General features: G+C 42.0%; 3 protein-coding genes across 9 annotated transcripts in view; 1 reads left to right on the top strand and 2 right to left on the bottom strand.

Annotated features, from left to right (window-relative positions):
- The window catches only part of ATP12A (ATPase H+/K+ transporting non-gastric alpha2 subunit), a 25,616-nt gene extending 18,499 nt beyond the window's left edge, over window positions 1-7,117 (top strand). Inside the window, exons 16-23 of the mRNA XM_079954501.1 lie at window positions 997-1,165; window positions 1,856-2,010; window positions 2,303-2,426; window positions 2,650-2,795; window positions 3,608-3,741; window positions 4,630-4,731; window positions 5,765-5,856; window positions 6,603-7,117. Coding sequence (XP_079810627.1) covers window positions 997-1,165; window positions 1,856-2,010; window positions 2,303-2,426; window positions 2,650-2,795; window positions 3,608-3,741; window positions 4,630-4,731; window positions 5,765-5,856; window positions 6,603-6,631 — 951 coding nt within the window. The 3' untranslated portion in view covers window positions 6,632-7,117. The remainder of the gene's footprint in view (window positions 1-996; window positions 1,166-1,855; window positions 2,011-2,302; window positions 2,427-2,649; window positions 2,796-3,607; window positions 3,742-4,629; window positions 4,732-5,764; window positions 5,857-6,602) is intronic.
- Window positions 3,653-22,026, bottom strand: LOC307203657 (uncharacterized protein). Of its 6 annotated transcripts, XR_013833311.1 has the most exons (8): window positions 21,317-22,026; window positions 21,080-21,117; window positions 20,522-20,608; window positions 20,030-20,146; window positions 15,062-15,136; window positions 13,931-14,029; window positions 12,978-13,229; window positions 3,653-3,845 (listed from the first exon to the last, which is right to left on the bottom strand). XR_013833311.1 is itself a non-coding variant. In XM_079954627.1 (7 exons), the coding sequence occupies exons 1-7, from the start codon at window positions 21,514-21,516 to the stop codon at window positions 13,153-13,155; spliced, it is 693 nt and encodes a 230-aa protein (XP_079810753.1). In that variant the 5' UTR covers window positions 21,517-22,026; the 3' UTR covers window positions 12,460-13,152. The 6 variants fall into 6 exon arrangements, 4 of the variants coding, with proteins under 4 accessions (XP_079810753.1, XP_079810754.1, XP_079810755.1 ...); XM_079954627.1 differs by lacking the exon at window positions 3,653-3,845 and having other exon boundaries at window positions 12,460-13,229; XM_079954628.1 differs by lacking the exon at window positions 3,653-3,845 and having other exon boundaries at window positions 12,460-13,229; window positions 20,060-20,146; window positions 21,317-21,517.
- Window positions 21,596-22,026, bottom strand: part of LOC307203588 (uncharacterized protein) — a 151,077-nt gene continuing 150,646 nt past the window's right edge. Inside the window, exon 91 of one of the 2 annotated variants that reach the window (XM_079954467.1) lies at window positions 21,596-21,716. Coding sequence is in view for 1 of the 2 variants with exons in the window: in XM_079954466.1 (XP_079810592.1) it covers window positions 21,680-21,716 (37 nt within the window). In the remaining variant the exon portion in view is untranslated. The remainder of the gene's footprint in view (window positions 21,717-22,026) is intronic. The other variant, XM_079954466.1, reaches the window with a different exon arrangement.

The following is a 22,026-nucleotide window of genomic DNA, read 5'->3' as shown; positions in this document are numbered from 1 at the left end:
ATTTAAAAGGCACAAATATTTTTTCTCCATTTTGCCGTTCATTAACACCCACATCCAAAGTAATATTTAGCTTTCTAAAGGATGAACAGTAGAAAAAAGGAAGTGTGCTGTATGCATGCTCTATATTTAGTTACCAGAGCCTATAAGCTCTTAGGCACAGTATTATTTATAACGAGTCTCAATGCACTAAGTCCCCCGAGAACAAGATCCCCAGCATTTGCCTTAATCAGGTTTTCCGGGTTTTCTCTCTGCTTAATTCAGCTCACAATACTCTAAATTCCCTTACACTTAGACGCTCTGACCTTTCCTAATAAGGACGCTTGGTTGCATAAATCTCACCGAGCAGATATGGATTTGGCCAATCAGCATATTTAGCTTTCTGCATAAATCCAATCTATGCTAGCAAGAAGCAAAATGCCACAGTAACAGATTGGCATTAAAAGAGCTGAAGGGAAGGGGATCCCTTGATACTGCAAATTTTGTAGTGTCTGAATTCTTAGTTATCTGAAATTCCCAATGCTGAAATCATGTCTTGACTGCATAATGTAAGCAAGCAAATAAGCCTTGATTATCTGAATATATTGGTTGTGCTCTGGATGTCTGGACAGTTGAAATTTGCCCTGTACAAATATCCACAACCAAATTGCAACAAGAAATGGCACTATTGCTCACAAAAGACAGAATAGGAATTGACGTCTGGCTTCATTCCTGGAAGCAACACAGGCAGGAATAAGAGAACTTTACAAGGCAAGGTCAGAGGGACGCTTGTGCAACTAGTATTTATATTTTTGCTCAGTCGCTGGAATGGCTGTGCCTTCTGAGCTGCCCACCCAGATCCTTCCATCAAGTTGTTTTTGAAAGAGCAACATTATTGTTCAGAGTAACTGTACACAGACCTCGACACTGTATTTAGGAAGTTCAACATAGCAGAAGTCAAGCAAGGGCAGGGCTGTGAGCACAGTTTCTATAACCTCCTGTGGTTCCTATGTTCTCAAGGATGCAGTGGTTGCCGTGACTGGAGATGGTGTCAACGATTCCCCAGCTCTGAAGAAAGCTGACATAGGAATTGCTATGGGCATTGCTGGCTCTGACGCAGCGAAGAATGCAGCTGACATGGTTTTGCTGGATGACAATTTTGCTTCTATCGTTACTGGAGTGGAGGAAGGTAAGATGAGGCCTGTGGCTCTGATAAACAGCCTTAAAAGTCAAGCAGCATATGTTCAGGGAGAGGTGAATCACATGAACGCACAGGTGATCAGCAGAATTTGGATGCTCTTGGGGACAGTTTCTGCAAATCTGGAGAGGATTTTGCATTCAATCATAAACAGTCTTTACACAACACATGAGACTTGTTCTCCGTTCCCCTCTGGTTCCCATAACCTCTCAGCCTATCCGAGCTCATGCTGCAATGTTCAATCCCAGAAATGTTCAGAACACTGGAAAGCTGTTGCAAGATTGGACCACTTTTCATAGCATTCCCATAGACCTGTCAGCTCTTCACCACTATCAATATGTGGAACTGGTGTCTCAAGGTGTCCACAGCTGAAGTCCACCTAATCTTCACTATTGTTGTGGCTCTTTCAAATGGAAATCCTATTTTACCAATGCCAATGATAATTTAATCTTAAAGCCTGCTCATTTGCTGTAACTGATGCCAGGAAAAAGGAAATGGCAGCCCTACGAAAGGCTTTTGCAGCAGAGCACTCCAGCACTATGTTCTTCATAATCCATATTTTATAGCAGGAGCAGATAAATTAAGAAGCTCTGCATATCTCCTTTCCTTTAGCATATTTTGCAGCACTGCATGCCACATTTACCAAAACATGACAGACTTATTCCCCTTTCTCTCCTACAGGTCGCTTGATCTTTGACAATCTGAAGAAAACCATCGCCTACACCTTGACCAAGAACATTGCAGAGCTCTGTCCTTTCCTGATTTACATCATGGCCAGCATCCCACTACCCATTGGCACCATCACCATCCTTTTTATTGACCTCGGCACAGACATTGTGAGTCCTTAACATCTGGAGAACAAACATTTACAGGGTTCAGTTTGTACTGCAGCTTCATTTGCATTTTGCAAAACATGAGGGTTGCCTTTCCTGCTCTCTTTGCTTTGGGGAAGGAAACTGAAGGCTTACCAGAAGCGTTCCTTAATCCTAACCAAAGTGTTCCTTATTTGATTGTTAGATTCTCCTGGCAGCATGAATTGCTTTTTTGTGCAATATTCAGTAATCAAAAAACATGAATTCCAGAATCTTACAGGATACTGACTGGGACTTTCCCCTCTCTCTCCTACAGATCCCATCTGTCTCACTGGCATATGAAAAAGCAGAAAGTGATATCATGAAAAGGAAGCCACGACACAAGAAAAGGGATAGGCTGGTCAACCAGGAGCTTGTCACATACTCCTACTTGCAGATTGGTACGATGGGCATATTTGCAAAAGTGGTAAACGGGGAGTGGTTTTGAATCGGTTTATGGCTGATCTCTGATATGATCTTGGAGCAAATCCATAATTTTGTTAACCGAGAGGCAAAAGTCTCCAGGAGAGCTATTGTGATATACATTCAGCCATTCGTTTTTGTCAACTTTTTTATCTCCTACAAACTCCACTCCCCCCCTCAAACCATCTTCTTTTCTTCTAGGACTGGTGCAGACCATCGGGGCCTTTCTGACCTACTTCACAGTTTATGCTCAGCAGGGCTGGCTACCTCACACACTGCTCCACATCCGAACCAGCTGGGAAGATCCATTTATAAATGACTTGGAAGACAGCTATGGACAGGAATGGGTAAGGCAACTTAGCTGAAGACACCAGTTAGAACTTAGCAGGACTGACACCAAGGGTCACCATAGCTGGGCATGCACCAAGAACTCACACTACCCAACAGGGAGCCCCCTGACAAGAACCCCCTTGTCGTCTTGCTCCACTGATGAGATAGATTCTCTAAGGGAATGAGGCCATGGGGGTTGTTTTGTGCAAGGGCCCTCAAGAACATGGAGCTGACACCAAATAATCTTTATCTAATTTAATTTAAACCATTTATATACCACAAAACTACAAAAATCTCTTAAGTGGTGCAGAAAAACCAAAATAAAATGGTGAAAGTCAGTTAAAATTTCAAAACCAGGTTTCAGTTAAAATGTATGCTGGAATAACAAAATGTATTCAGTAGGCACTGGAAGTTCAGCAGAGCTGTTTGACTTCAACTGGAAGGGAGTTCTGTAAAATTAGGCCCACAGTTCTGAACACATGACTTTGTTGCAATAGGGCAAATAGAGCCACCTCCTAATTTATATACATAAATAGCCTTAGTGTTGCATGCTATTTTCTTTCTTTCATTTTTTAAAAAAACACTTTTATAATGTTTGTTAAAACTGCTTTAAAGCAGATTTAGCAGACCTGCAGAATTTTTGACTCTCATCCTGGTTTTGCTGTCTGCCTGAACTGCAAAGAAAAAAAAGGGAAGGCTGTCAAGCCTTTTTCTATCAAGCATGGCTTGAGGGATGTGTTCAGCTTGCTGGCTTACAGATTATCTATCACTTACTTAACACAGATGTCTCTCCCCACCCACCCACCCCAAATTTATTGTTCTTCTGCAGACATTCGACCAACGGCAAATTTTGGAGTACCATGGCTACACGGCCTTCTTTGTCAGTATCACTATTGAGCAAGTGGCAGATCTGATCATCAGGAAGACGCGAAGGAACTCCATTTTCCAGCAGGGGCTTTTCAGGTATAACTGGAGTCTCAGATGATAGGATGACTTTGGAACAAATCTCCACCTCTTTCCTTCACTACTGACCACTGTACTCTTCTTGCGGTAGCCATTCTGTAGAGCTACAGATAAAAAGAACCAGTGGTCAGATTATCCTTTTGGAAATAAGGAAGTTGGAATTTAGGATAAGTAAATGGGAGAATAAGATGCATCTACATACGTCCCCTTCTGTTTTTTTGTGACCAACAACCTCTAATGGTTTTGCTACATCAATTTTTAAAAAGTCTTAATTGATTTATTTAGACACACATGCTCTCATTTTGGCTCATTTTGTCTGACACTGAGAAAACGTAACAGCAGAATTAGGGTCGGGGGAAGGTTTTATTTTTCTTCTTCCAAGAACATGTTCGCTACACAAATTGCTACAAAGCCAATAAGAACTGAAGGCAACTCATGATGAAACCCATTATGGGTACACAATACCTGTTCAGTGACCTCACAGTGATAAAGTCAGAAGAGACAAACGTTTCAGCTGAACCTAATAAGGCGAACAATTTGGCTTCCTAAACTGAAGAAGTTGGAGAGAAAATGATTTTGGTCGTTGCTAAAGTGTAAATATCACAATGGAAAAATAGATCCAGTAGCAAGGTTGTAAACCTGGGTGATCAGAGAAGATAAACCAGGCAACTCAATTTCACACATCAAAGGCCTGGGTTATTCCTTTGTGCACCCATTTCTAGGACACACACTCCACATCTGACATTGCACTTATGCATTAAGATAGTCTGTACTATTATAGACATAGGTGAGGACAAAAAGTTAAAATCTATTGTCATGAATAATGACAGTTCATGTTCATAGCATCTAAAACATTTAATCACTGAATGTATTTTTTCCCCTTCATAGGAACAAAGTAATCTGGGTTGGCATATTCTCCCAAATAGGAATCGCTGCAATTCTCTGCTACGGTCTTGGAAGTGTTTATGCCTTAAACTTTGCACCCCTCCGGTGAGTTCATTTTTGATCCAGCAAGGGGGGTGTGTGTGTGTGTGTGTATGTATGAGAGAGAGAGAGAGAGAGAGAGAGAGAGAGAGAGAGAGAGATACCTTGGGGCTGTATTATTAGGACAAGAACACCAACCTTACTGTGTTCTTGTTCTTATAATATATTTGCTCTGTCCACTGCCCAGCTAGGCTCTCACTGGCAGGGTGGCAGTGAGAGCAGAGGAACACTGTTGCACTCCTCTTTTGCAAGCCCCTAAAAACACACACCTATTTGGGGAAGGAAATAAATGGGTACCAGCTCCTGAAGTGGATTAACTGCTCTTTGGACTTGTGGCAAATTAAGGAGCGTGGAAGGCTTAACTGCCCCAGCATGCCCTGGTTTGGCCCTAGTCATGAGTTCTGACATCATCAATAAGCATGAGGGTTATGGAAGTTGACATGGTGGTGGGAAGGAAGGACCAGTGGCGTAGCGTGGGGGATGCAGGGGGGGCCGGCCGCAACATCTGGGGGTTAGGGTTAGGGGGCGCAAATCCATGGGTTAGGGGGTGCAAATCCATGGGTTAGGGGGCGCAAATTACTTGCCTTGCCCCGGGTGCTGACAACTCACGCTACGTCACTGGGAAGGACCCAACCCTGGATGTCTCCCTCTGAGGCCAGAGCTCTCACTCTAAACTCAGAAAGAGATCTGTGATAGCCCTTGTGAACTGATGTCTCCTATAGCCCCTGTTATGCCCTTCCAGAGACCATATGATGGAAGCCTAAGTCAGCTGAATAAAGTCCTAAATAAGTGTTGAGTCACTCCCTGGTCTTGGGTTCCTTGAAAGACCTATGCATGGTTTTTGGTCATGGTGAGAGTTTTAATCCTACAACCATGGCGCCATAAGCACTGACCACAATGCCAGGGACATCATGACCGCAAAAAGGGTGCAAAATCCTAGAGCCATGCCACAATGTCAATTGCTTTGCAGAGATGTTATAATAATTGAACTGACTGTATTTTAAAAGCAATATCTGATGCCTAATACTTTGCTTTCTAGGTTTCAGTATTGGTTTGTTGCTGTTCCTTTTGCCATCTTGATCTGGGTCTACGACGAATTCCGCAAGCTGTTCATCAGACGGTATCCCGGAAGTAAGTAACATAGCATTTTAGAATTTCTACACTCGTTTACTGCAGGTAGCATTGCATTTGTCAAAATAAAAATAAAAATAACAAAAAATCTATGAAAGGCACCAGATGTCCCCTCTGGTCAGGAATTCCACTTTGTGGTACATGAATCACAAGTTAGATTCATGAATTACTGCAGGACCTCCTTTTATATTTTAACCAGCAATGTACAGATTTGGAAAGAATTCATAGAGGACATTGGTTGGTGGACTGGTGGAAATCTAGGAAACCATACCATTTTCAAGGACATTCAAACCATGCTTTTCTAGTTGCCCTAAATACATTTGGGAGACTGGGTCAGGCAAGGCACTACATGCTCTGGATGCCTTCATTCTGTGCCACCCATAGGAAGAGGAGTGGGAGAAAGGGGGAAAGCTCTCATACATGTACCATATGGAAGCCTTGGAGTCTCCATGATCTTTCTCTTCCAGCATTGGTACTAGGGGTGGAGAACCCCAGGTCGGTGAGGGGAGGCAAATGTGGCCCTCTGAACCTCTCTGTCTGGCCCTTGGTGTCTTGGTGTGCTCCACACACACCCTTCCCAGAACATGCTGCTCTCCTTGAGCGTCTGTGTTTGTCTGGAATGTGTCAGATTCTGATAAGGCCTTTTTGCTTGTTTGGGTGAAGAACAGAGAGGCATGAGAATTGTGTGTGTGCAGAAAGCTAAAGGGAAAATTCACATGTGGTTTTTTTCTGTCCTTCCGTTACAGGCTGGTGGGACAAAAACATGTATTATTGAAAGCGTCTCCGTCACTCGTTTCTCCACCCTGGAGACGGCAACTTGGTTATCTCTTCTGGCAGCGGCTGCTTGAAGGTGCTTGCCTGTGCAATATCAACCAATTGCGAAGGAATCTCATCAGAATTGAGAGAGAGAAGTAGGAGATCCGAAGCAGATCTGAACTGTACTGTAAAAGCTTACCCTTGGGTTGCCAACTTGAATGCTATCTATTTTTATAACACCTAACCCCTTCTTGTTTAAAGTGTGCAACTGTCCAAAGGAAAGGAAACCCCCTTGTATATAGAATGAAAGAAACCGCCCGTTTGTCGCAGCAATAATATAAAGGCGCTGTCTTGCACTAGGTTTCTTAAAAGTTGCATTTTTGTTCATACGATGTCGCCTACAGCAGTCCAACTGTGAGCCTGCTGGTGCAAACCAGAGGTGGGGTTGCTGAGGTTTATGCTGTACAATCACAATTTGATAATAAAAATAACTTTTTACAAAAAAGCTCCTGCTTCTTCTGTCTGGGTCTTGATTTATTTATTATTACATTTATACCCCACCTTTCTCGCCTCCTCATTCTTCATGGAAAAGGCTACAAATGGCTACTCACCAGGCTGGTGCTTCACAGAATCGCATAATTTGTAGAGTTGGAAGGGACCACAAGAGTCATCCAGCAATGCAGGAAAATTTTGCCCAGTGTGGGGCTCAAACCCACAACTCTGAGATTGAGAGTCTCATGCTCTACCAACTGAGCAATCCCAGCTGTCTAACCCCCACCCATAGTGATCACTGCAACTGCATCATCTGCTGGAACACAGCTTGCCCTTTTCTGCACAAAGAGCTTAATCCCCATTAGGTGGTGAAGAGGATATATTCAAGACCTTTCAAGTTCTGCTTTTATTGCTGTCTGTAATGAAGGCAGCATTCCAATCTGAGACTTGGCACTGCAGCAAGTCTGAAGCAAAAGCAAGAGCCATGATGAACAGTGTCTGTACGGCTACCAGGAGTTACATTTTTGGAACTCCTAAGTCAAATGCCTTTAATGCCATTCCATACTAAGTTGTTATGGAAATGGCCCAACCAGTCCATCCTGCTTTCCTTTTTCAATTGCTCACATTTGAAATCCTTGGCTTTCCACCCTGCCCCGCCCCTCCTGTGCTTTTATAAAGTGTGTAGGAGTCGTTGGTGTAGTGTTTTTTTTAAATTGAAAGTGCAAGTTTCAACTGGCACATCCCAAGCTCCTCTCTTCCCCTTCCAAATGTTATGGGAATTCATCTCTAAACTCTGATTTGCAAATGAATGGAAAGTTTGCAACTAAGAATCTGGCTTCAAGTAATGCATTCTCCTGTAACAATGGGCTCTTATAGATGTGCCTTAACGGGCATCTGTTTGTCATTCATAAATGTCACTGTTTTTATGTGACATGGGAACATAGCTGTCAACCTTTCCCTTTTATTGCGAGGAATCCTATTCAGAATAAGGGAATTTCCCTTTAAAAAAGGGGAAAGTTGACAGCTATGCATGGGAAGGCTTCATAGTACTGAAATAAAGTACCAAAAACGTACCCATTATATTAATCAGAGCCAAATGGCATGCGTTGCTGATGCAGTCAGCCTGGGGAACACATCTTTTCTGAACACTTTTCAGTTAGGTCTCCACCTTGGTAACAAGACCACGGCTGAATCTAAACACATATAAAAAATGTTGAGAAAATGCTTTTTAATTTTTTTAATATATATGGAATTTGCCATTAGCTCACCAGCGCAATCTAGTGTCACTTATGTACAATGCACTTAAAGCACTGTTAAAATGTTATATTTGCAGCTGTATAGCTGAGTCCCAGCATGGCAAAAGTTGCTTTGATGCTGGGGTTCCCAGTGTGACACACTTAGATTTTGGTGCATTCCAATCTTCTCAGAATCTCCCAGTATTTTAATTTTAAACATTTACGGTTGGGGGCTTGTTTTCAGTGAGTAGATGGTTTTTTGGTCTATGTTTTGTTTTGGGGTGTGTGCAGGTATTTTTCCTGCTGTATGTGTGCGAAATCAGCAGATTTCCTTCTATTTGTGGGATCCCACAATGTTTCTTTTTTAGATTTCCACATATGACCCAGGCTCCAATGAACAATCTTTGTGAATATGGTGGAAATGATTTAGACGGACATCGTTTTACACCTAGGAACCACACAGACACATTTGGATGAATAATTCCTATTCACAGCAGCAAGCAAAAGTTCAAACAAGGTGATGGTCACCTGGCTTCAAAGTTGGCAAAGAAGTGGCTTTGTTTTACTGTTTGTCAGCTGGCTCCTTTGCTGGATAATATCCTAACCTGCTCTGTGCTGTTGCCCACTATGGGCCCCTTTGAAATTAAATGGTCTGGTACGTTCCCAAGAAACACTTATAAACAGAAACACCACATTCTTGTGAAGGAACAAAGGGAGAGCACAGTTCACTACTTTACCTGAGGATACTAGACCTTTCACATGGAAAAAATGCCTTATCTTCATCAAGTCTGCATGTGGCTGCTCCATCTGCTCAGATCAGAACAAGATACAGACTTGTTTCCACCGAAGCTAAATCAAAGCAGTATTGAAAACCGCAATGCACATTTACAGAGTTTAAATCACCCCCAATTTAACTTTCTAGCAGCCTAATTGCAATAGAATTTGTGTGTGAAGATGCCGAGGTGTCAAGTGCCATTTATTTTTGAGAGTGCAGGTGAACAAAATGTTCCAAGGAAGTCAGAGAGTATTGTTTCGTGCAACCCCAATCTAAGCAACACATCCATTGTTCCTTTGTGACTGACAGTGACTGTATATTTCATCAACATAGCCCCTTAAGGCCCATGTCTGTATCAGAAATTAATTCCATGACCATTCCTGGCTCATTTATGTTATGTAATGGTATTGTGAGCCACATGGAGTGAGCTATGCCCCCAAAAGGCGGCCTATGCATTTATTTAAAAATAAATAACAATCAACTTACAGGCCTCTCCTTTCTCAGCTGTCATACAAAATGGGGAAGGTTAGGCTACTATGATGAATTTATTTATAACAATGAGAGGGATCTGCAGCTTCTCTTATTAATGCAACTCCATTCTATATTCACCTACTCTTAAAACATTGGCAAAAGAACAAAGGGTTTTCTCTGGCAGGTCTTGATAGACCAGAGGATTTGTTGGCTGTGATTCCTGCATTGTAGGAGTTTGGACCAGATGATCTTGGGGTCCCTTCCAACTTTACAATTCTGATTCAGTGATATTTTTCTTAAAAAAGAGGTGCGGGAATTCACCATGAATGCCTCCCTGGTTCTCTTAGAATAGCAATAGAACTCACCTGAGAGATGCCAGAACTGAGTTCTGGCGAATTCCAACTGAAAAAAGCCGGACTGATTCTATGATTTATTGTAAACTTTCTCTTCTACTTCAACAAGCACACCACTTGATTACAGCAGTTGAGGAATGTCCTGATCTGAAGCCTATCTTGATAACAAAAAGGCAGAGAATGATTGACACCTGTTTTTCCACTCCATTTACTTAGAAATTACCCAGACAGCATTTGTTCGATCACTCCCAACTCCAAAGAGAAACAGATCTCTTGGAAATTAACCTTGTAAACCTTCAACTTTGAGAAAATCCACTGGAGTTTTCTAGTTTCCTCTTAAAAGAGGGCCTCTTTCTCTCTCAACTTTGATCTTCAACATAGCCCCAAACTGTTTCAATGCAGCATGCTATACAAAAGAGAGAGAGAGAAACAAACCTTCCAGTTCTGATGATTGCAAACAAAAGCATTGCACGCGCAATGTTGCCAGTGCTGAATCAAGCTCTGAAACCCAGATGGAGTTGGGCAGAACTTCATATAATTATGGAGATAGGGTTTCAATGAACAACCCTTTATAATCTACTAGTTATCTAACCTCCATTCTCCAGTCATGCTGTTTGCAAGAGGAAGCTGCTATGCACCAAGCCAGATTGCTGGCCCATTTAGCTCATGATTGCCTACACTGACTGGCAGCTGCTCTCCAGGGTTTTAGAAAGGGGTTTCGTCCAGTCCTACCATGAGATGCCAGGAATTGAATCCGGGACCTTCTGCATGCAGTGCATGTGCTTACCACATTCAGCCAGTCCAATATTATTTGCAGCCAATGTTGGTGTCATCCATCTTCAGAGACAATAGAATGTGCTGCCAGGGGTGAAATCAAACTGCTGTGTTAGCATCACTGAAGTGACCTCCCTGGGGTACAAGCCTGGACAGTGTGTATGGAGGTCCTGGATTGCCCAGATGACAAGACACACCCTCTCAGCCTCACTGATGTGGTCCAAGGGAAAGGATAGCAATACATTTGGCACCAGCTTGGCTGCAGGAGTTACTGGAAGAAGGCGTACAAAGTACCATCCAACCATCTTAGGAACTCCACTCTGGACTTGTGTATGGTTTTCTTCTTAGCCTTTTCTTCTCCCGAAGATATCCCACAAGGCAGCAGACTGGACACACACACACACACACACACACACACACACACACATATATATACAGTGGTACCTCTGGATACGCACACCTCTGGTTGCATATCCTTCAGGTTACACACACGGCAAAACTGGAAGTATTTTTCTGGGTTTTGCCACACACGCATGTGCTGAAGTGCTCTACGATGCCACGCGCATGCACAGAACAGGCACCTTTGGTTGAGAATTCCTCGGGATCTGGCTGGAGCTCCAGAATGGATCCCATGTGCAACCGGAGGTACCACTGTATCACTACACACCCACACACCCACACAGCCAAAAAACCTGCACTAAGGTATTCCAAGAGTGAGATGAAGCACATTGATTTTCAGAAGTGCAGATTATCAAAACTTAAAATTCAAAGGTTCCTCCAACTACTTAGATTTTTAAAAGTCCCTTGACAGTCAACACTGCTTTGGGTCAAAAAGTAGCCTGCAACTCCCATGCTGCTATAACCAAAGTGGTGTAGCAGTTAGGACCTAGAAGACCAGGGTTCGAATCCCTACTCAGCTATGAAATTCACTGGGGCCACCTCGGGCCAGTCATTGCTTCTCAACCTAACCAGCCTCATGGGTTGTCTGGGGAATTACTGTATTTTTTGCTCCATAAGACTCACTTTTTCCCTCCTAAAAAGTAAGGGGAAATGTGTGTGCGTCTTATGGAGCGAATGCAGGCTGCGCAGCTATCCCAGAAGCCAGAACAGCAAGAGGGATTGCTGCTTTCACTGCGCAGCGATCCCTCTTGCTGTTCTGGCTTCTGAGATTCAGAATATTTTTTTTCTTGTTTTCCTCCTCCAAAAATTAGGTGCGTCTTGTGCTCTGGTGCGCCTTATAGAGCGAAAAATACGGTAAATGAGAAGGGGAGAACCATGTACCAGCTTGGTCGGAAAGAAATGCAATACAATAAACTAATTTTTTTTAAATGTCAACATTAGCCAATAACCATTTAGTTTCAAAGTCATCTGACTGACCTAAAAGAAGTCTGGATGGAACAGAGGAATTTATTCCTTGGTGAACTGTATTTTGGATTTTGTTGTATTATTTCTAAAAATATTATTTATTAATCTGTTCTTTGGAGAAGGTCATGACCTGGTTTCTCACATCTCCATACATCATTCCTTAACAGTCTTGCACCATCCTTGGTATAGCAGCTTCCCTTGACTGTGAAATATCACCAGTGTGCTCAAAAGCACCATCTCTTTTTATTACTATTTCTAGGAGGAGTAAGATTGGAAACAACTCTCAGAAATAAGCCTTGGGGAATTCTGGTGCAGAATGGCTGTAGCACTGGCTGACTCACAAAATTGTTCCTACAACGGTTGAGGCAAAGAGCGAGAAACATAGTGGAGAATGCCTTTTGTTGAATTAACCTTAGTCAAACTTGTACATATTGAGACAAAAAGAAACATCTGGAGGATCACAGGTTCCCCAACCCTGTCCAATCAAGCACATCTACAGTACAATGTTATAATCCCTGTTTACTCAGAAGTAAGTCCTACAGCATTCAAGGCACCTTATTGTCAGGTAAGGTGCCTAAAAATTCACATTTGCACAAAGAAACAGAAAAAGGTATACGTAGGGACTCAGCTAGATTGGTAAAGAAAAAGCAATTTATATGTGTTGTATATGCAATATAACACTGTGCCACCAGATGGTGCTGTGGAGTCCCGTTTTTACCTACCGGATTTCCCTGTTTAAATGTACGCGTTTAACTGAAACGCTTTTTTGATGTGTCTAGATCCAGCTTTGGTTCGAGCGAGAGGCAGCATTTCAGCTTAAAGGCTTTAGTAAGACATCAGAAACAGATTGAGGGAAACAGGGGACAGGATCTGATTTATATACACTTCAGCCAGCCCCACCTCACACCTGATTGGCTGTTTTGTGCCAAGGCAGCGAATTATAATGCAGGCTTCAGAATCCTGGCCTGCCTTGTTATGTGGACTCAAGCTCAGAGCAGGGGACACGCTGGAACATACATGAACAGGTGCATTTCCACAAACTGGAAGAGATTCCGATTTCAGATCCAACAAGAGATCATAATTTTCTGCTTTGTTTTGGAGAAGCAACAGGCGTTCTTGTCCTGCTGCCGTGAGGCGAATGATTCCTTAAGCCTACAGTGGAAAGAGACAATAATCATGTAAGCACCAACGCGTCTGTGAACAAGGTGGTGAAAGCAAATACTTCATGCAAATATGGACAATAACGTGAGATTTTTGTCAAGTTTGGTCTCTGTATGTAAAACAAACCGTACATTCAGAGAATGGTCATTAAATACTTATTTATTTATTTAATTCATAAAATTTATATACTGCTTGATGTTAAACAACAACAATCTTCAATCTTCAACTAGCATTAAATGATGACATTGAGGTGATACATATAACCCTTTAAAATCTGGTTGTGACCATGTTAGGGGGAAAGCAACCCATTATTCATTGAATATGTTTTAAGCTTATATCTCAACCCAGCAGTTCACCTGAAGCAACTTGCAGTGCCTGGCCGTTGTTCCTTGACTGCCCCTGGACAATGAAAAGACTGGCAGTCCTCAGGGAAGGAGCTGCTAGTTTTGAAATTCATATGCTATAGCTGGGTTACAATAAGTAAACCAAGTTGATTATGGATTCTGAAGGTGCTTGTTAATCTCACTTGGCTAAAAATGTAATTCCACTTCTCCATATTTAACACATGCCATCTTTCCTGAATTGCTCCTCTGAATCCCTTCCAACTCTACTCATTTTATGATTCTATATTAGCCATCAAGACTCACAAAAGGTCATAAACTGGAGGTTCTCTTTAATAATTATAAGCTCACCTTCAGCAGCTGGGATATCCAAGGTTGCTTTTTTGTTGGTCTTTCTGGATTTTACTCTCGGAGAGGGGACTTTGCGCTCTTGCCAGCTCTCTAGCTTAGCTTCAGGTAGGAGAAATATATAATTCACCAAAGCAATTCAACGGTGCAATGAAAAAGCGAGATAGAGGATCAGCAATTATCTAACTAAGGGAGCAGTCTTCTGCCCTCTGGCACAGTGGCTGAAGGTCCTCATGATGCTACAGACCACCCTCTGTGATGCCACCAGAAGTTTCCACACAGCAGTGATGGAAAGCTCTCAAACCACTGCTATTCTGACAGCAGTATAAAATGTATACATAAAAGTTTCACTCACCTATTTTCCACTGAAATCAAAGGGGCATAAAACCCTTTACCCCTTCTTGGTTGCATCTGAAGGTGGAAGATCTAAAAAGGGACATGTGCATGCAGAGTGTACAGCTGGACCTTTTACAAACCTAGTTCCCAGTTCCAAAGAGGCAAGCCACATTTCTGAATAGTTATTGTCCTACATTGAAAATGGGCATGTCTCTTTGGCATGGGAGGTGTATTTTTGTCCAGAGGCACCGATCCATCTTTGACAGGGCCAACTAGGCTCAGGGACAGACAAAGCTTAGCTTCTTTCACTGGCAAGTGCACACAGTTGTCAGTCCCTGGGCCCTGATGGCAATTCTGGCTGACTACTGACATTCAGTGGCGTAGCGTGGGTTGTCAGCACCCGGGGCAAGGCAAGTAATTTGCGCCCCCTAACCCGTGGATTTGCGCCCCCTAACCCTAACCCCCAGATGTTGCGCCCGGTGCAGCCGGCCCCCCCCTGCACCCCCACGCTACGCCACTGCTGACATTTGCATGAGAAGAGAAGACTCCCTAGAAAAGACCCTGGGCACAAGGAGAAGGGGACGACAGAGGACGAGATGGTTGGACAGTGTTCTCGAAGCTACCAGCATGAGTTTGACCAAACTGCGGGAGGCAGTGGAAGACAGGAGTGCCTGGCGTGCTCTGGTCCATGGGGTCACAAAGAGTCAGACAAGACTAAACGACTAAACAACAACAAACTGACATTTGAAGATGCTTTTCAAATTGCATAGATAAATGGAGGCAAGTTCACCCACCTACCTAGGAACTTAGCATTAATGACGGACTCATCTTTCAACAGAGGTGTAAATACTCTCTTGGAAGGCCTTTCACCTCCTGGAAAGGGCAAAAGTAAAGAACAATTATAGTGTGTGGTTAGGGGTAGGGATGGAATGTCCTGTTTAGCAGTCAGAATAAAGCGCAAGAGTTGAGCTATCTGGCAAAGACATGGCAGAACAGCTGCCCATCACAGCTGTGGCTAGCATCGTTGTTCTAACTAAGCACATTCTATTAGAAGCAAAACTTATTTTCAGTGGGTTCTCACTCACAAGTAGAGCTGGTTGAAAAAATGGATTTCCACAAATTCTCACATGAACCAATTTGATTTTCATCTCTTGGACTAGAGTGTAGATCAGAACACTAGATTTTTCCAAATTTTGCAATACTGTTCTTGGTTAATTTTTTTTTTAACCAAAAGGAGCTTTAAAATGTATATAAAATCGGTTTAGAAACACGGGCATTGAGATTCGGTTTAGAACACGGCATTGGAGTTGTCTCAACAAACATGGATAAGGCACAGAGACAAGTGATCTCAAAAGAAGGGAGACTACCAAAGATCTTTTTTGAAATGACTGAAACTCTGGACTTGATTGATATTTGGAGAACAAGGAATCCTCTAGAGAGAGAGGGAACTTTCTTCTCTGAGGCAAAAATGACATGGACAAGAATAGACCAAATTTGGATTTCTAGTAGTCTGGCGTCAAGAACAAAAAAAGTAGAAATATGCCCAAAAACTTGCTCCGACCATAATGCGGTGAAGATGGAGATGAAACTAACAACAACTGGATCCTTTAGATGGAGAATGAATGACACCCTATTTAAGGATGAAGAGATCCATAAGAAGGCCCTTAAAACATTAAAAGATTATTTCGAGATTAACAGGAAAACAGATGTGGAGAAAAGAATAATTTGGGACACAAGCAAAGCCGTGATGCGAGGTTTCCTAATTCAACAGAACTCTATAAAGAGGAAGCAACAAAATGAGAGGAAGGAAAAAATCCTAGAAAAAATAAAAGAAGGAGAGAAGAAATTGAGGTCCAAACCAAAGTCTCATGAGATTCTGAGAGAAATAAAGTTTTATCAGATGCAGTACATGGAGCTTATGAACCAACAAATAGAATGGAAGATAAAGCAAAAGAGACAAAGAACCTTCGAATCAGCGGACAAGTGTGGGAAACTTCTGTCATGGCAATTGAAGAAAAGGCAGAAAATGAACACGGTAACCAGTTTAGAAATGGATGGGAAAATTATCCACAAACCTAATGAGATAAACAATTGCTTTCAAAGCTTTTTTAAGAAATTGTATGCACAAGGGCCAATTAATGAACAAGAAATAGAAGAATTCATCAGAAAATACGGCTTACCAAAAATTCCAGAACAAAGTAAAAGGACTCTAAATGAGGAAATAGAACAAGAAATAGAGGGTGCCATTCAAAATATGAAATTGGGAAAATCACCAGGACCAGATGGCCTGACGGCTAAATACTACAAGATGCTGAAAGAATGTTTAATACAACCATTGAAGGAAGTTTGCAATGAAATCCTGAAGGGGAAAAAGGCACCTGAATCGTGGAAAGAGGCTTTTATCTCACTTATACCGAAGACAGAAGCTGAGAAGAACCAGGTTAGAAACTACCGCCCTATATCTTTGCTCAATGTGGATTACAAATTTTTTGCAGACATTTTGGCAAAAAGATTGAAAAGAGTGTTGATAGAGGAGATTCATAAGGACCAAACAGGCTTTCTCCCAGGGAGATATATGTCAGACAATGTGAGGAACATTATAGACATTTTAGAATTGCTAGATGTTGACATTAACAGGAAAGCAGTCCTGATTTTTGTAGACGCGGAGAAAGCCTTTGACAATATCTGCTGGACTTTTATGAAAAAAAATCTCCAAGGGATGGGGGTAGGTCAAGGTTTTGAAAACGGTATAGGTGCAATATATTCTCAACAAAAGGCCAAGCTAATTGTAAACAATGTGGTTACAGAAGAAATACCTATAGAAAAAGGTACACGGCAGGGATGCCCAATATCCCCTTTGCTTTTTATATCAGTCCTGGAGGTTTTGTTAAACATGATTAGAAAGGACCAGTTGGTTAAAGGAGTTCAGGTCGGAGTTAGACATTACAAGTTAAGAGCATTTGCAGATGACCTAGTATTGACTTTGCAACAGCCAGACACTAGTACTAAAAGAGTATTAGAATTAATTGAAATATTTGGTCGAGTAGCAGGTTTTAAATTGAACAAACAAAAAACGAAAGTGTTGGAAAAAAACTTAACAATGGAAGAAAGAGAGAGTTTTCAGAATGAAACAGGCCTGGAAATAACAAAAAGGGTAAAATACCTGGGGTTAAACTTAACATCCAAGAATGTGAATTTATTTAAGGATAATTATGAAAAAACTTGGGCAGAGGTTAAGAAAGATCTGGAAATATGGTCAAGGTTGAAACTTTCCTTGTTAGGCCGAATTGCTACTATTAAGATGAATGTATTGCCTAGAATGCTGTTTTTATTTCAGACGTTACAGATTTTGGACAGGATGGATTGTTTCAAGAAGTGGCAGAAAGACATATCAAAATTTGTCTGGCAGGGCAAAAAGCCCAGAATTAAATTTAAGATTTTAACTGATGCGAAGGATAGAGGGGGGTTTGCCCTGCCGGACTTAAGACTTTACTATGAATCGGCAGCTTTCTGCTGGTTGAAACACTGGCTACTTCTTGAGAACACTGACATTTTGGACCTGGAAGGGTATGACAATAGTTTTGGTTGGCATGCATATTTATGGTATGACAAGGTAAAGGTGTACAAAAGTTTTAAAAACCATATTGTGAGGAAAGCATTGTATAACGTTTGGATTAGATATAAAGATCTGCTGGAAAGTAAAACCCCTAGGTGGGTGTCACCAATGGAAGCTAGGGAAGTAAAAAAGCTTAATATGGACTCTAAATGGCCAAAATATCATGAAATTTTAGAATATGATGGTGAAAGGGTGAAACTTCAGAGTTATGAGAAACTAAAGCCTAAGGTTCGAGATTGGTTGCATTATCATCAGATAAATGAGACATTTAAACAGGACAGAAAAATAGGATTTCAGAAAGAGAAGTCAAAATTAGAAACAGAACTGTTGGAACCCAATACTAAGAATTTATCAAAAATGTATAACTTGCTGTTGAAATGGAATACACAGGATGAAACGGTGAAATCAGCTATGATTAAATGGGCACAAGATATCGGTCATGATATTATGTTTGCTGACTGGGAACAGTTATGGACCACCGGTATCAAATTTACTGCATGTAATGCTTTAAAAGAAAATATTATGAAAATGATCTATCGGTGGTACATGACCCCAGTCAAGCTTGCAAAAATTTATCATTTGCCTAACAATAAGTGTTGGAAATGTAATGAGACTGAAGGCACTTTTTACCACCTTTGGTGGACCTGCCCAAAGATTAAAGCTTTCTGGGAAATGATCTATAATGAAATTAAGAAGGTCCTTAGGTGGAGTTTTCCTAAGAAACCAGAGGCTTTTCTCTTGGGCATGGTTGGCCAATTGGTGTTAAAGAAGGATAGGATTTTCTTTATGTATGCCACCACAGCAGCAAGAATTCTACTGGCAAAGTATTGGAAGACGCAAGAACTACCTACTCTGGAAGAATGGCAAACAAAGGTGATTGACTTTATGGGACTGGCCGAGATGACGGGCAGAATCCGTGACCAGGGGAAAGAGACAGTGGAAGAGGACTGGAAGAAATTTAAAATATATCTCAAGAACAATTGTAAAATTGACGAATGTTAAGATGTCAGGGGGTAAGAGGTAAAGAAATTGCAGCAGTAATAAAAAAAAACTAAAGGAACTTTTATGAAAGGGAATTAAGATAATGGACCTAAGGGTTGCTAAAGAATCACTAAACAAGAATGCAGGGATGGGGAGGTATGGGGAAGTCAAAAGAAAGAAGGGTATGAAACGATCAGTTGGAAATTATGTTGTTTTGTGGTACTTTTGTTATCTGTTTGAAAAACGAATAAAAATTATTATTAAAAAAAAAAGAGATCCCATACATGCTGAAATACATGTTTTCTAATAAAATACTTTACATTGTTAAATATGTTTTTAAATATGGTTTTTCAGGCAGATTTTTCTTTATAAAATCATAGATACATAGGAAAATGGGGTGGAATGAAAGCATGCAAAATTGACTCAGAGGTAAAATAGACAGATCCACCTATCCTTGCCTCTGAGTGACAGGCATAGGATTGGCTGCAAAGAACACTAGAAGTAGCTACACTTTGTGGACCCAAATGCAGAATTGTAAGCAATAGGGAACTGCTCACCTTCTTGCAAAGTGTTTCAGGGCCCACAGCAGCAGACCTTACAGGCAAAACTGTGCATTTGTGCACATATCTGTACATGCACAGGTAAAGGTCTAAACTTGCGGTCTAAACCACTAAGTCTCTTGGGCTTGGGAAGGTTGGCAGTTTGAATCCTTGCAACAGGGTGAGCTCCCATTGCTCGGTCCCAGCTACTGCCAACCTAGCAGTTCAAAAGCACATCAAAGTGCAAGTAGATAAATAGGTACCGCTCTGGCGGGAAGGTAAACGGCGTTTCCGTGCACTGCTCTGGTTTCTGTCATGGTGTTCCGTTGTGCCAGAAGTGGTTTAGTCATGCTGGCCACATGACCCAGAAAGCTGTCTGTGGACAAACACCAGCTCCCTCGGCCTGAAAGCGAGATGAGCGCCACAATCCCATAGTTGCCTTTGACTGGACTTAACCATCCAGGGGTCCTTTACCTTTTACCTTTACATGCACAGATAGTACCGATTCCAGTGTGCATAAATTATCATGAGAACTGGATTCAGACTTCCTTGGTTTTAGGTGCACATTGTGCAGTTGTACTGCCATACCTGTCCACATGGGAGTCTAGAGATTTGGTGCAAGCGACCTACTTGTAACACCCAGGAGCACATAGGCCTCACGTTCCCCCAGAAGCTCAGTTGCGGAACGCTGCTTGTTCTGGAGTAAATTCTTCACCTGCCCACTCTCGTCTGCTAACTCTATATCATCTGAAACACATGATTCAAGAGCTGACAAGTGTTATTCATTCACATGCTATCCCTGTTTTTTTCTAACGTAAATTTTGAGCTTTCTGCACGTGTTCAATTTGTGTCAGGCCTTCTCTGAAGAATGTGCTTCTACATACCTTGGAGGCTTTAACAGAAAGGCAAACATGCTCACAAGGAGACTGGATGTCTGTGTCAGAGCACTGAGTGCTGTCTCAATTAGCCTCCACACTCCAGGATTTGACAAAGTCTCTGCTGGATCAAGGTGCTTACTATCAGTGAGTGTAACCCACTGAAACATCTAAATGCATGGATACACACTCTCCCCCCCCCAAAAAAAACACATACAAAGTGCACAAAGATTTTTAGCTACTGTACCTTCGTCCTCACAGCCACAGCGGCGTTTGATGCCGTCTAGGAGACGCTGGACTTCACAGTGAATGTTAAAAATGTCTGCCCTGTTTTCTACCATGTAAAAACAAAATGCTAAAATTGATTTCATTTTTTGAAGAAAAATAATTTTAACCATTTATATGCCACCTTTCAGTAAAACATCTCCCAAAGTACCTAACGATAATGAATTTAAAACATATGCAAGGTTAAAGCCAAGGGAAACAGCTGTCATTCACATGCTTGTAACCTCCAGGTTAGACTAATATAATGTGCCCTTGAAGATTGCAAGGAAACTGTAGTTTAGCTGAAAATACAGCCTGTGGGGTTGCTAACTGGGTCCAGGTGCTGGAAATGTGTATCCCCCTGTGTTTAGACAATTGCACAGATTCCCAGTCTATTTCAAGATGCTGGCTCCCACCATCCCTGGCCATTGGCCGTGCTTGCTGGGGCTGATGGGATGTGTAGTTCTGCAAACCTTGGAGGGCAAAGGTTCCCCACACCTGTTGCAAGACAACAAAGGTTCAAGGCCAGAAGGTCACTTACCACCATGAAGCACAGTTACAAACATTTCTGCTGAAAACCTGAAGGGGAAAGGAAGAAATGTGCCATGAAGTCAATATATAAAAGACTGAGCTTGATTATGCTGTTGAAGTCTCTGACTCCTCAGCAAATGCCCAGGAATTGAGAACATGGAGAGGGGAAAACATGCTATTCTTCTATGCAGCATTAGAATGTAGCAGGACAACCCACAAATGCCTGCTGACCCAAGCCATCACTTACCTTTCTGGATGATGTGACAATGGCAGGCTGCTATCAGTAGCCCTAATCCAAAACTGGGATGGACTGATGTAGCTCACGGAGCCAGGAAAACGTTGGATGGTCAGGTGTAAATTGCCACCTTTGTTCCCAAATTCTGCACCAGCCTTGCAAATGAAAGTGATATTGTAGCTGTTTTCCAAGCAGCCTGAAACAGCATGCATGTGTCTTTATTGCTGAGTGCTGCTTGGGTTTGTTTCCGTCTCCATGGGTGACATGTTGCCCTAACAATGAGCCTGGTAAACAGCAGCAGAGCCAATGAAACCTTCTCTCTTTTCTACCAGTCATGTAAATATTACCTCATCCTCCACGAGCAAAGAACCTGCCTTAATGTACTTCTATGTGGATGAGGATCTCAGGAAATCTAGGATAAAGGAAGTGCTTGGTTATCCGAATAGGTCTGAAATGAACAGCATTAGCATACTCTCCAACATTTCTCCAATGAAAATTGGGGCGTCCTGTTCAAGAGCTGGACCATAAAGAAGGCTGATCGCCGAAGAATTGCTTTTGAATTATGGTGCTGGAGGAGACTCTTGAGAGCCCCATGGACTGCAAGAAGATCAAATCTATCCATTCCGAAGGAAATCAGCCCTGAGTGCTCACTGGAAGGACAGATCCTGAAGCTGAGGCTCCTATACTTTGGCCACCTCATGAGAAGAGAAGACTCCTTGGAA

This window comes from Podarcis cretensis (assembly GCF_951804945.1).
Source record: "Podarcis cretensis genome assembly, chromosome: 15".
Lineage (NCBI taxonomy): Eukaryota > Metazoa > Chordata > Lepidosauria > Squamata > Lacertidae > Podarcis > Podarcis cretensis.
Note: the sequence above shows the minus strand (reverse complement) of the source record. Positions and strands in the feature narration are given on the sequence as shown.